The 13809-nt window shown below is 40.6% G+C and overlaps 1 protein-coding gene across 7 annotated transcripts in view; it reads right to left on the bottom strand.

Annotated features, from left to right (window-relative positions):
- The window catches only part of LOC125462154 (myosin phosphatase Rho-interacting protein-like), a 184718-nt gene that overhangs the window by 11952 nt on the left and 158957 nt on the right, over positions 1–13809 (bottom strand). For 5 of the 7 annotated variants that reach the window (XM_059653974.1, XM_059653972.1, XM_059653973.1 and 2 more), the window contains 4 exons: positions 8219–8335; positions 3598–7422; positions 1203–1350; positions 205–322 (listed from right to left, as the gene is read on the bottom strand). In XM_059653974.1, the coding sequence (XP_059509957.1) occupies positions 205–322; positions 1203–1350; positions 3598–7422; positions 8219–8335 (4208 nt within the window). The remainder of the gene's footprint in view (positions 1–204; positions 323–1202; positions 1351–3597; positions 7423–8218; positions 8336–13809) is intronic. The other 2 variants (XM_059653976.1, XM_059653977.1) reach the window with 1 other exon arrangement.

Raw genomic sequence — 13809 nt, 5'->3', positions numbered from 1 at the left:
CCAGGGCTTTCTGATGCAGACTAATCCAGAGTTCTCACATTGGAGGTGAGAACCAAAACGAAGATCTGTAAATGTTAACCTAACGAAGGCTAGCCCATTGTTTTATCCAGTATAGCAAACTGTAAATCTTGTATAGAAAGAGTCCATTGTATCAAGAATACATTGCTACTTATTTCTGAGTGTACACATGATTGAGTTGCTTACTTATGCTGTCTACCCAGAGCCTCTATATCAGCATTCATGCCACTGATCTGAGACCGGTGGGTTTTCTCTAACTCTCGCTCCAACTCCTCCCTGTGGGCATTCTTCATTGCTTCAATTGCTACAAGGAAATAATAAGACATAATGTTTGGCTCAAAATTAAAAGAATAGCAGTAGCAGCAGTTTGCACTTATATAACGTGTTTAATATGTTAAAATGTCTCATGATGCTTCACAAGAGTATTAGCAAATAAAGTTTGTCAACAGGTCAGCTAAAGTGATATTGGGGAAAATGGCTAAAAATTTGGTCAATGTACAATATAATGCAGGAGGGAATTTTGAGATGGAATTGCAGAACTAGGGCCAATCAATAGTGCTGTGATTAAAATTAGGAATTCATAAACCAGAACAAAAGAGGCATAGACATCTCAGGGGATTTTAATATTGGAAGAGATTGTACAAATATGGAGGGGCAGGGTCACAAGGATTTGAAAATAAAGATGCGAATTTTAAAACTGCAGCGTTTCTCAACCAGAAGTCAGTATGGTCAAAGTTGAACAGGACTTGCCGGGAGCTAGGGATACACACTGTTGATTTTTCAATAAGCTCATATTTATATAGGGTGGGAGGTTACAATGGAACATTAGAAATCTAGAGGTACTGGATATTGTAACAGTGGGTGAGGTAAGCTTGGAGTCAGACAACACTATGGTGGTAGAAGCAGCAAATCTCAGTCATGGTGCAGCTATGTGTTCAGAAGCTTACCTTGGGGTCACATACAACATCAAGTTAGCTACCAATCTAGTTCAGCCTCATTTCATAGGGATGAAGATGAAATCTGTGGCTTGGACTGGAGTTTGTGGTGAAGACCAAATACAATGTCCCATGGTATAGCTATATGTTACGAAAAGTTAAGAATTTGGGAAGCAGCATGTTATTGATTCTAAAGCATAACACAGGCCCTGATTTGATTAAAATATATTTTTTTACAGCTGTGTTTACCAGCTATGGTTGCAGCAGTTTCCTCAGCCAGTAGGCGATCCTTCTCCTTCTGTAGTTTCTCTAGTTCATTTTGGTGCTGTTTTTGTAGCTCTTCAATAACCTTCTGATGTGATTCTTCCATTGCTGTGAAACCACGCTCACAGGTCTCCTGCCAGAATGGAAACCATCTTTTTTACATTGTTTTACTTTTTGAATGTTTGTCTTATTCTCAATTAAGTATCTATAGCAGCAAGCCTTGATAGGTCAGCGGTACATGCACCACTTGTCATGTCAGATTGAACCATAAGACCATGGCGATCCCATGTTCAGGTCCCAAACCTTGTTGAGTTAGATGAACTGGGTCAGAACAGTATTGTTGTTGACTTGGCACCAATGCCTTGAGAATTGGGAGGAGAAACTCATCCAAGATTTACGTTTGACCACTTTGTGAAAAATGCAATTGTCAGAGATACAAGTAGTTGGAGAGGTTGTGATGTGCCCAAAAAATAAACAGCTAGTAAACGTGCAATTTGCTTATACTTGAAAAGTGGATAACTTGGAATATGGAACAATAATAGGGGTCTGCATGCTCAGGGATGGAGGATAAAATGTTTTTTAAAAATGTACAAAATCTTATCATAAGTGGCTCGTGATGTCAAGTTTTCAAGATATTTGATCACAGAGTGATCGGATAATGATAATGGAATCAGAAATAATGGCCAGATATTCTAAGGAATTGCAATCACAGTTGAATTGCCACTTCATTCCTTTTTCTTACTCTGGCCACAGCTCTGTCTTTGACCCAGTCTTCATATTTGGTCCTCTTGAGAAATGCGGATCTCCAGAGCAGGAATCAGCATTGAACACCACTCATATCCCCTGATGAAGGGTCTAGGCCCGAAACATCAGCTTTCCTGCTCCAAAGATGCTGCTTAGCCTGTTGTGTTCATCCAGCTCTACAACTTGTTAACTCATATCCCCTATTGGTTTTACAGTAGTAACTGCCTTCTTCTTGGGGAATAAAGATCCCAAAGGCACTTTGATATGCCACAAAGAGAGGGTAGGTGGCTGGCAGACTATGGTGATAGGTGAATGGCTGAATGTGTAGGGTAGCAAGTGTATGAGGGGGTATGGTGATAAGTACGTGGGTGAGGGAGTAAGTTGGCAGGTGCATGACAGAGGAGAATGCTAAGTGAGTTGGAATGACAGGAGGGTGAAAGTGATACAGTGGTTAGTCTTCCTGCAGTGGGGTTTTTGGGGGTTTGATCACAGAGGGAGAGGTCAGTGGGATATAGGGGGTGGGAGGCCTCACTGGATGAGGTTGGGTTGAGCTGAGATGGGAAAAGTGTCAAATTGGGTGGGAGAGTCAGGGATTTCAGTTTTTGTAGCTGTCTGGGAGTTGAAGATTGTAACTGGGCTAAGTATGTTGGAACCCTAGAAGTTTGTGCTGCTTTCACTCAGCTGTAGATTTTTTCAGAGGATGCCACAAGCAGGGTGATACAACAGAATAGAATAGAATAGCTTCAATGCAGAAGCAGGCCATTTGGCCCATCAAGTCTGCACCAACCCTCCAAAGACCATTCCACCCAGACCCATTCACCCACTTTATTCCCCTAACCCTGCATTTCCCGTGGCTAACCCACCTAGCCTACATATCGTTGGACACTATGGGCAATTTAGCATGGCCAAGCCACCTAATCTACACATCTTTAGATATTGGGAGGAAACCTGAGCACCCGGAACAACCACAAGCAGACACAGAGAACATGCAAATTCCACACAGACAGTCACCTGAGGCTGGAATCAAACCTGGGACCCTGGTGCTATGAGGCAACAGTGCAAACCACTGAGCCACACGCTGCCTCAGATTGCCTATTCAGAAGTTTGAACTTCCAAGCGGTCCTGCAGCACATTTTTCTGGGTATCTTAGTATTAAGGTGAGAATGATGGGTAGGAAATAGACAGATCCAAACCTTCCAAAGATCTAAAGAGGTGGCTGTGTGTTTAAGAACTATGAAACCTTCAGAAAGGAAGAAGTTCATTTAATTCTGTTGTACATGTAGGGGCTGCTATAATATTTTAAATTGTTGTGGGTATGACAGTGTGCCTTCCTATTGACTGCATCGTAACAGTTTTATAAACGGGTAAGTGACATCCTGATTTCAAATAAATTGGAGAGAAATCCCGGCACACTCATCCACTATATGGTAGCGTTCTTAGTGCAGTTTAAGAATTGGTTATTCAGTAAAATGTTTCTGTTGGTGAGGTCATCTGAATCTGGCCACCTATTTAGATAGTTCAAATTGAACAACCTGTCAGAACATAAGTACCAGAAGTGCAACTGTTTCATTGTGTATTACATATTTAAAGCTTAAGCTGCTACTTTAAATGTATTAGTGTTAATTTATGCAGAAACCTTCAGTTTGTCCAAGTCTCTCTGGTATTTCTCCCTTAGATCTGCAATGGGTCCATCTTTGTGCTTCTGCCCCAATTCATCACGCATCATGTCCATTTGGGCCTCCAGTTCATGGATCCGATCATGCAGTACTGTCATAGATTCCAACTCTGCCTGCTTCTCAACATGTTGCAAGTTTCTACCAACCTCTATGGTGTTGCTCAAACCATCTGCTCCATCACAATCACTGTTCTGTGTTGAGAAGTTCTGGTGATATACCATTTCAGAATTTTCTTTTTGATGTTCAAAGGAATCTCCTAAATCATGAATTTGTTGTTCATATTGGTTGCGCTTTTCCTCTTCATGCATTATTAAATGCTCTTGTGTGTTATGTTGTAAACTTTCTTCTAATTTCCTCACTGGCTTTCTGTGTTTCTGTTCCCAATTTTGATCAGTCATTCTTTGTTTCATCATCTCTTCCATATTGATCGGATTGCTGCCTAATGGCAGCAGGAACCCTGCTTCAATCTGGAGCGGATGATGCTTGTACCTTTCTTCCAACTCTTGTAGTTCTTTTTGTTTCAGTTCTAATTCTGAGATGTGCAGAGAGGCCTGCCTTCTGAGGGTCTCATTTTCTTTTTCAAGCTCTGCAAGTGTAAGACTGTAATCATTCCATTCCCTTTTCAGTATCTCTTCATATTTTTCCCGTACAGATGCAAGATTTTTTGCGTGCTCTTGACACAAAGAGTCTATATTATTACTTGAATCTTTATATATTTTGAGCTCCTTCTCATGCTCTGTTCTGATTCTACAGACCAAATAAGTAATTTGAGCTTGAATCATGGCTTCTTGCACCAACACAGATGCATAATTATTAATGTTTCGCATATAGATGTAGGAAGACAACACTTCAGATACCTCTTGTAGCTTCTGACAAATTTTGCTAGATTTTTCAAAAGTCAAAGCCTGCAAATCTTCAGATAATTGCCGTAGCACTATAGCTCGTTGTCTTAGTTGTTCAGCTAATTCCTCTCTGACTGTTCCTGAAAAATCCCATTCCATTTTATTTTCAGAAAGGTGTTTCCTTAACTGTTTATCAACAACATTTAGAGCCAGACTCCGGGCCTCTTCCCTTTTGATTTGTTTTGCATGTGAAAGAAGTTCTGGCTCTTCCACATTTATTACCTTTCCCTCAGGAACTGTTGGGTTTTCACATTCCCCGAAAAGTTGCTGCATGACCTTGTTGACCTCATCAGTCTTGGAAGCCAATAGAACCTCTCTCAACATATTGTCCTTGTATGCAATTTCTTGAAGTGCGTCCTGAATATCATCTTCAAGTTTTCCGACTTTTGCTCTGAAGGTCTCTTGTATCTTTTGCACTGTGAAAGCCAGCTCTGCTTTAAGTGATGCATTGTCAGCTGCTCCAGTGACAAACTCATTAATAAAACCAGCATCAATATCTACCCTTTTCTCTTCAACAGTTTCTTCTGGTTGAATATTCTTCCTCAACTTCTCAACTTCTATCCAGAATTCTCCATCTGAAATGGTTTTTCTCAGTAAGATATCTGCAAAGTCTGCAGGACTGCTTGGTTCCCTGACCATATTTAAAGCAGGAAAATTTGATGACAAAATCCCAGCTTCTTTACTTAGGCTTTCTAAGCTCTGTACAATGTCACTATCTTTATTAAGTAAAGCTTGTGACATTTTTCCAAGAATTTCAGCTTCAAACACTAATTTATCAGCAAAAAGTTTTAGTTTGTTTTCATCTGAAATCTTAAGTAGCTGAGAGAATTCCTTCTCCCTTGTCAACAGAAACTGTTCCTGAAGTGGAACGATACCATCAGCTGAGTTACGGCATATGTGATCTTCAATTTCTCGAAGCTCTTTGAGCTGCTGTTGGAGGAATATTTCCACTTGCTCCAAGCAATGTGAAGCATCAACCAAACCACTTTTCATTTCTAGTAAGTTAGAAAAGTGATCTTTGTTTGGGTCTGTCTTATCTCCAAGGTGACACCAGATATTTTGCTTACATGTATCTATCAATGAGCAGACTTGGTCATACTTTGGTTGCATCAACCTTAATTGGCTGCTGGTATCTTGGACTAATTTCCATCTCTGTGCCTTTTCCACTTGAAGCTGCATTATCAGTGGATCAGTTTTAGAAACATTGTCTGGGAGCTTCACTTCAGTTGTTACCAACTTAGAATGTTCTGCACTTCTACATTGCTGCTCTTCCAACTTCAGATTTATATCATTTTTTGCTTCAGAAGCATTAAGTTTGTGTTCAAGTAAATGAACAACAGAATCATGCAACTGTGCTTCAGCTTCTGCAGGTTCACCATGTGCTGGTGCATCTGGTGGGATGTTTTCTTTAGAACAGCACCCACCCAAAGTGATATTTGAAGTGTTGTTGACCCACAATTTTTCTGATCTGTCTTCTGGACTGTATTTTTGGCAGTGTATACTGGAGAACCTAATCCTTTGCCTATTGAGGCAACTGTAGGCTACTGGCTTGAGCTTGACATTTTCTGAAACTGAAGACTTTGTTTCCCCGGCCCGAGTGTCTGAAGAATTCAGCTGAGATTTTAATTCTTCTATTATCTTCATCAACTCTTTATATTGCTGGTGTTGAATATTTTCAGAAACTTTAAGTTCGTCTTTAAGATTTTCATTTTCAAGCTCAAGCTCTTCATTTTCAAGTTGTAATGCATTTAATTTTTGTTCTAGTTCAATAATATCACATCTGGCAGTGTTTAGTTTGAACTGAAAGTCTTCTCCATCATTCACACTATTTGTGTTGGAACTAGCAAAGCAGAATTTCTGCAAAGCTGCCTCTTTGGCCTGCAATTTCTTCTCTGCTTCCTCCAGGCTACTCCCCAGTGCAGTCAGTTTAACCAGGGCTTCATTAAGCTTTCTGTCTTTTGTGGCAATGAGGTTTTTGTGTTCCTCTCTGGCCTCTTTCAGTTCCGTACTTTTCTCTTCCAACATTTTTAGAGTTAGCTGATACACAGCAGATAACTTTTCATATGAGTTTTCCAGAGTCTGAAATTCAGCGTGCTGATTCTGTAACATGGCATTCTCAGTGTCTGCCAACATCAATTGATTAACCAGCTCTTCACATCTACACTTCAGCTTTTCTCTTTCATTTCTGACCTCTTTAAGACATTGTGACAAAGTCTGAATTGTCATTTTCTTCTCCAACTGGTGCATTACATGGTAGTTCTCTGTTGTACCTGCTGTCATGTCTTTCTCCGGACGCTCCATCAGTTGTATATCTGCAGGCTGCACAGGTTTTTCTTCTGCATTCATCACCTTTTGGCTTTGGATTTCTTCCTCCTTCTCATAAGTTTGTTTTAAGATCCCATAGGTTTTTTGGAGCCTTTCCTGTTCCTTGGCACAGAACTCACTGATGTCACTCAATCCATCTTGAAAACCTTTGTGCAAAGTTTGTTGTTTCACCAATTCCCCTAAATTTTCTGTAACATATGGTCTGCCCTCACTGTTCTTTAATTGGATTCTCATTGTTTTCTCTTTCTGTTTCCATTCTTTCCATTGCTGTTGGATCCACTTGTTTGCAGTCGGTAGTTCCATGTTTTGTTTGGTTATCGCTTGCTCATTACCTGCCCCTTCGGACACTGTGGAACTTATCTGTTCCTGCAGCTTCTGTATTTCCATCTCCTGCTTGCGGATTATATCATTTGCTTCCTCATTGTTCCGTTTTAAAGTTTGCAGTTGCTGACTGGCCAGTGCTTGATGTTGGTATTGAGCTATGAACTCATTTTGGAGATCTTGGTTTAGTTTTTGGAGTCGTTGCCGTGCTGAAGGTGGTGAGGGTATTCCCTTTAACTTTAAAAATGATGACAGACTAGTTAGTAACACTCTTTGCTCCAGATACTGAGTGTCACACCTCTGGCCACATTGGATCAGGTAAGGTATTGTCGGTGTCATGTTGTAGGTTAGTCCACAGTGATCCTTTCCTATGTTACATACTTTACCACACCTCTCTGCCAGTATTTGATAATAAATTGCTTAATAATTGGAATAGTCAAGAGCAAACAGACTGAGGGACAAATATTCTGAACATTCAAACTGATGCAAACCCACCAGTGATTGCAAGTGATTTGAAATGCAGAGAATGTAGAAACATCAAGAGTCAAACAGGCATGCAGAACTCTGATAGTACCAAAGCCATGCAACATTAAATCATCTGAGGAAAAGAAGCAGATATGTATAGTTCAATATTATCTCGTATTTCAGCTACTTTGTCCTGATAGCAAAGGCCAGAGATGCGATTCTCAGTAACCCCAAAAATTAGTTTTTGTGCCACACACAAACATGCAATTAGAGCACTAAGCACAAAATACACTAGATATATATTAGTAAGAATTTACAGTACTGGAGAGGTGAGCCACTTGCATTGTAATATACAATGTGTTCCTTTGGCATATGTGTACATTTATAACTATACAAATGTAGAACTTTTTTTAGTGTGCTATTCTTAACATTAAATCAAGTGCTGTGGCTGATTATTTAAAATACAGGAATGCAACAACAGTTAACAAGCGTTTTGACATATTAACAATCCCAAAATGATGCATAAAAGACGAGATCAATGCAACATAATAGCTATCCATTTGCTCACCTGCAGTACATAACCATCCCGTGCATTGTGTTCCCTCTCCAGAGCAGCCCTGAGCTGCCCCTGCAGCTCCTTGTTTTGTTCGTGCAGCCTAAAGACTGCCTGGTGAGATTGCTCCAACTGTGGAGGTAAAAAGCACAACTAAAGCTAACAGTTATAGCCTTTGAATGGAGGAGATGATGATTGAGAAGAAGAATAACTGGGAGGTTATAAAACAGGAATTACAACTCCTGGTAAGACACTAGATTCTTATAGCAGCTAAATAATTGGGAAAGGAATTATAGCTGTTTATTGAGAAATTAGATGAATAAAGTCACAACGCCAAGAAGGTAACAAAGTAAATATTTTCTGACAGGCAACTGGCTGAACAGGATTTCAGCACTGGGACAGAATAGGATTTTTTTCTTGTTCATGGGATGCAGATGTCATTGGTTGGGACAGATTTTAGTTCACATCCCTAATTTTCCTGAAGTCAACACATAGCTGTTGGTCAGGAGTCACACGAGTAAGGATAGCAAATTTCCCTCCCTAAAAGACATTAGTTTACCAAATAGATTTTTACCACAATTGATAGTGATTACATAGTCACGGTTAAGCCAGTTGTTTATCCCAAATTTTTAATTAATTCAAATTTCACCGTCTACCATGGTGGAACTCAAACCTACGTCTGTAGAACATTAGCCTGGAGGTCTGAGTTATTAGTCTAGTAACATTGCCACAATAGCTCCACATCCCCTAAATTTGAAAGGCCAAGGATTAAGGTTTCTGCAAGAGTAACCACTGATTGTACAGTTTACTGAAATCATCTCAAAGCAAGAGGCAGTTGGAGTCGAGCAAATTGAATAACATGTGTTTGGTCTGAACTGGGAATTCAGTATTAAAGGATTAGTGTTAGCTTGAAACTATTGTCAATTATGTGACTTAGAGTCCTTTTGAATTCAATTTATTACAGAGAGATAGTGGAAACTATTGTTTTTCAGAATGTACATCACAGGAGTCTCTGGAAACTCTTTTCCAGAACAACCAGAGATATAAGACACATCTCTAGACAAATTCACTGAAGTTCAAATTTTCTGAATGATTAAATGAGAGATATTTTGTATTTTCCGGGAAAAGGAAATTTCCACAACACATAGTACAGGAGATGGTCACCCAATAGATAGAAAGGAACAATTGCTAGGAAGGACGGACAGTGGATCACCATCTATTTGGGGTGAAGGAGAAACAAGGTAAAAGTCGTACTCCTGGGTGTCTGATACAGTCAAATAAATAATACAGATGAATACATACAGCACTGAGCAAGAAAATCGTAAGAAATACATTGGCACCAGAGATCAGATGGTTAACCAAAAAGAGAGGAAGCGTAGTTGAAAAGGAGGAGAGAGACTCATGAAAGGACTGGACATTCATTTACCATCATTTATACAAATGATTTAGATGTGAACATAGGAGGTATGGTTTATAAGTTTACAGATGACTCCAAAATCGGAGGTGGAATGACAGTGAAGGAGGTTACCTCAGAGTACAGATCTTGATCAGATCAGCCAATGGGCCGAAGAGTGGCAGATGGAGTTTAATTTAGATAAATGTGAGGTGCTGCATTTTGGAAAGGCAAATCAGGGCAGAACTTTTACACTTACTGGTAAGCTCCTGGGAGTTTAGCTTAACAACAGATCTTGGAGTGCAAGTTCATAGTTCCTTGAAAGCAGAGTTGCAGGTAGATAGCCATTTGGTATGCTTGCCTTTACTGGTCAGTGCGTTGAGTATAGGAGCCGGGAGATGGTGTCGCAGCTGTACAGGACTTTGGTGAGGCCACTTTTGAAATTCTACATGCAATTCTGGTCTTGCTGCTATAGGAATGATGATGTAAAACTTGAATGGGTTTAGAAAAGAATTACGAGGATGTTGCCAGGATTGGAAGGTTTGAGCTATAGGGAGAGGCTGAATAGGCTGCAGCTATTTCCCCTGGAGTGTCAGAGGCTGAGGGGTGACCTTATAAAGATTTATAAGATGGAGGGGCACGGATAGGGTAAATGGACAAGGTCTGTTCCCCAGAGTGGGGTGAGTCCAAAACTAGAGGGCACAGATTTAAGGTGAGAGGGAGAAAGATTTAAAATGGACCTAAAGAGCAACTTGTCACACAGATGGTGGTGCGTATATGGAAGAGGAAATGGAGGAGCCTGGTACAATCACAACATTTAAAAGGCACATGGATAGGTATATGAAAAAGAAGGTTTTAAAGGGATATGGGCCAAATGCTGGTAAATGGGACAGGACTTATTTAGGATATCTGGTCAGCATGGACAATTTGAACTGGACGGTCTGTTTCCATGCTGGACATCTCTATGTAATTATAAATACAAGTTCCAAATGCAGAGGTGCTTTCTAGATTCTTTACAAGGGACATAACTCAATGAGCGTACTACGTAGAAACGGGCAGGTCATGAAAGTTGTGGTTGATTAACATAGGAAAAAACAGGATTCAGGCCCTACAGTCCTAAAGCGTAGAAGTTAGATCAAGAAGCAGGATATCACAATATTTTAACTTCTGCAATATTATCTGCATGCTCAGACAAGTACAACCAAATTATGGAGACAGATGTATTTTTAGAAAAGTGGTTCGGGAGAAAGGGCTTGGCTTCTTGGGACAGTGGGGCACACAAATGAGCATATGGACAGAACAGCTCAAATCTGTAAAGAATTAAGATCAATTTGGGAGGTTAATGAGAAGTGTGGAGAGAATAAGAAAAGCCAGACAAAAGCTCAGGTCACTAATTCACTCTCAAGAACATGGTTGGTATAGAAATCAGGGACAGTGACTATGATAAACTTGAACAAATTAACATTGAGAGGGAAGAGGTATTATAAGTTTAACAAGATTAAAATTGGATAAATACCCAATTTTAACAGTGATAGGCAACATGGTTTTGTGCAGGGAAGGTCATGTCTTACCAACTTAGAATTCTTTGAGGAAGTGACAAAGTTAATTGATGAGGGAAAGGCTGTAGATGTCATATATATGGACTTCAGTAAAGCGTTTGATAAGGTTCCCCATGGCAGGCTGATGGAGAAAGTGAAGTCACACGGGGTCCAGTGTGCTAGCTAGATGGATAAAAATCTGGATAGGCAACAGGAGACAGAGAGTAGTAGTAGAAGGAGTTTCTCAAATTGGAGACCTGTGACTAGTGGTGTTCCACAGGCATCAGTGCTGGGACCACTGTTGTTTGTGATATATGTAAATGATTTGTAAAAAGGTGTAGGTGGTCTGATCAGCAAGTTTGCAGATGACACTAAGATTGGTGGAGTAGCAGATAGTGAAGGGGACTGTCAGAGATTACAGCAGAATATAGATGGACTGGAGAGTTGGGCAGATAAATGGCAGATGGAGTTCAATCTGGGCAAATGTGAGGTGATGCATTTTGGAAGATCTAATTCAAGGGTGAACTCCACAGTCAATGGAAACGTCCTAGGGAAAATTGATGAACAAAGAGATCTGGGTGTTCAGGTCCATTGTTCCCTGAAGGTGGCAACGCAGGTCAATAGGGTGGTCAAGAAGGCATACGGCATGCTTTCCTTCATCGGATGGGGTATTGAGTACAAGAGTTGGCAGGTCATGTTACACTTGTATAAGACTTTGGTTCGACCACATTTAGAGTACTGTGTACAGTTCTGGTTGCCGCATTACCAAAAGGATGTGGATGCTTTGGAGAGGGTGCAGAGGAGGTTCACCAGGATGTTGCCTGGTATGGAGGGTGCTAGCTATGAAGAGAGGTCGAGTAGATTAGGATTATTTTCATTCGAAAGATGGAGATTGAGGGGGGACCTGATTGAGGTCTACAAAATCATGAGGGGTATAGACAGGGTGGATAGCAAGAAGCTTTTTCCCCCAGAGTGGGGGACTCAATTACTAGGTGTCATGAGTTCAAAGTGAGAGGAGGAAAGTTTAAGGGAGATATGCGTGGAAAGTTCTTTACGCAGAGGGTGGTGGGTGCCTGGAATGCGTTGCCAGTGGAGGTGGTAGATGCAGACACATTAGCGTCTTCTAAGATATATCTGGACAGGTACATGGATGGGCGGGGAGCAAATGGACACAGACCGTTAGAAAATAGATGACAGGTTAGACGGAGGATCTCAATCAGCGCAGGCTTGGAGGGCCGAAGGGCCTGTTTCTGTGCTGCAGTTTTCTTTGTTCTACTTTACTCAGGTTTAGATGAAAAATTGATTGGGAGACAGCTAACACAGTATTCAAGAATAGTGGTAGGAATCTCCACTTTGACAGACAAGGATTAATCAAAGATAGACAGTGTGGCTTTGTCACAGATTTTTTTTAGCAAATTTGATTGATTTTTTGGAGATGGTGGATGGGTATATGCAGGAGGGTAGTGCTGTTGACATGATCAATATGGACTTCAGTCAGGTTTTTGACAAGGTGTTGCATGATAGACAAGTCAAGAAGGTAAGGCAAACAGGATCCAAAATAGATCTAGTGTTAGGAGGCAAACGGTGCTGGTTATTGTTTGTTTCTGTGACTGGAAGATTTATCCAGTGGCATACCCAAAAGGTTTGATGCTCAACCTCTTGTAGATTGCAATGTACGTTAATTATTTCGACATTAATTCTGGAGATTTTATCAGCTAGTTCCCACACGATACTAAAATTGGTAGTATGGCAAATAAAGAGGAGGAATAATTTATTCTATTGGAAGATTTAGACAGGCTGGTCAGATGGACAGGTCAGTGGCAGATAGAGTTTGATCCTGAAAAGTGGGAGATGATGCATTTGGGAGGACCAGCAAGGCAAGGGAACACATGATGAATGGTAACATACTGGACATCAATGAGATTTTGTACATGTCCAAAGATCCTTGATGGCAATCCGATAGGATGATAAGTTGATTCAGAAGGTATATGGATATTTGTGTTTATTGGTCAAAGCATAGAATACATGAGCTGGCAGGTTATGATGGTGCTGTATAGGACATTGTGCTCTAGCTGTTGCTGAACCAATGTGCAATTCTGGTCACTACACTACTGTTCTAGAGAGATTGCTGAGGAGATTCACCTGGATGTTGCCCAGAGGCTGGAGCATTTCAGCGATGAATAGAAAGTCATATGCTGGGGAGCAGAGAAGTTTGCAGGGGGACCAGACTGAGGTCAAAATTATGAGGGGTATTTATAGGGTCCGTAGGAAAAAAATATTTCCTCTTATTAGTGGGGTTAGTTCCCATGGGACATAAATTGAAGGCAAAGGGTAGAAGATTAAGAGGAGATTTACAGTGAATTTTCTTCACTCAGAGAGTTATAAGTATCTGAATCTCACTGCCTGGAAGAGTGGTAGAGGCAGGGAGAACCATTACAACATTTTAATAATATTTAGATGAAATGCTGCAACAAACGAAGCTAGTGGACCAAATGCTGGGAAGTGCGACTATACTAGACAGGTACTTAATGATCGGCACAGATGTGACGGGCTGAAGGGCCTCTTGCTATAATATTCTACGACTATTTTAAAAAAAAGAGTTTGGATAAAGGGGCCATTTCCAGGCTGGCAAGCTATAATTAGTGGAGTACCGTAAGGATCACTGCGAGGCCCAC

This window comes from Stegostoma tigrinum, chromosome 23 (genome assembly GCF_030684315.1).
Source record: "Stegostoma tigrinum isolate sSteTig4 chromosome 23, sSteTig4.hap1, whole genome shotgun sequence".
NCBI lineage: Eukaryota > Metazoa > Chordata > Chondrichthyes > Orectolobiformes > Stegostomatidae > Stegostoma > Stegostoma tigrinum.
The sequence above is the reverse complement of the archived record's forward strand: the minus strand, read 5'-3'. Positions and strand labels throughout refer to the sequence as shown.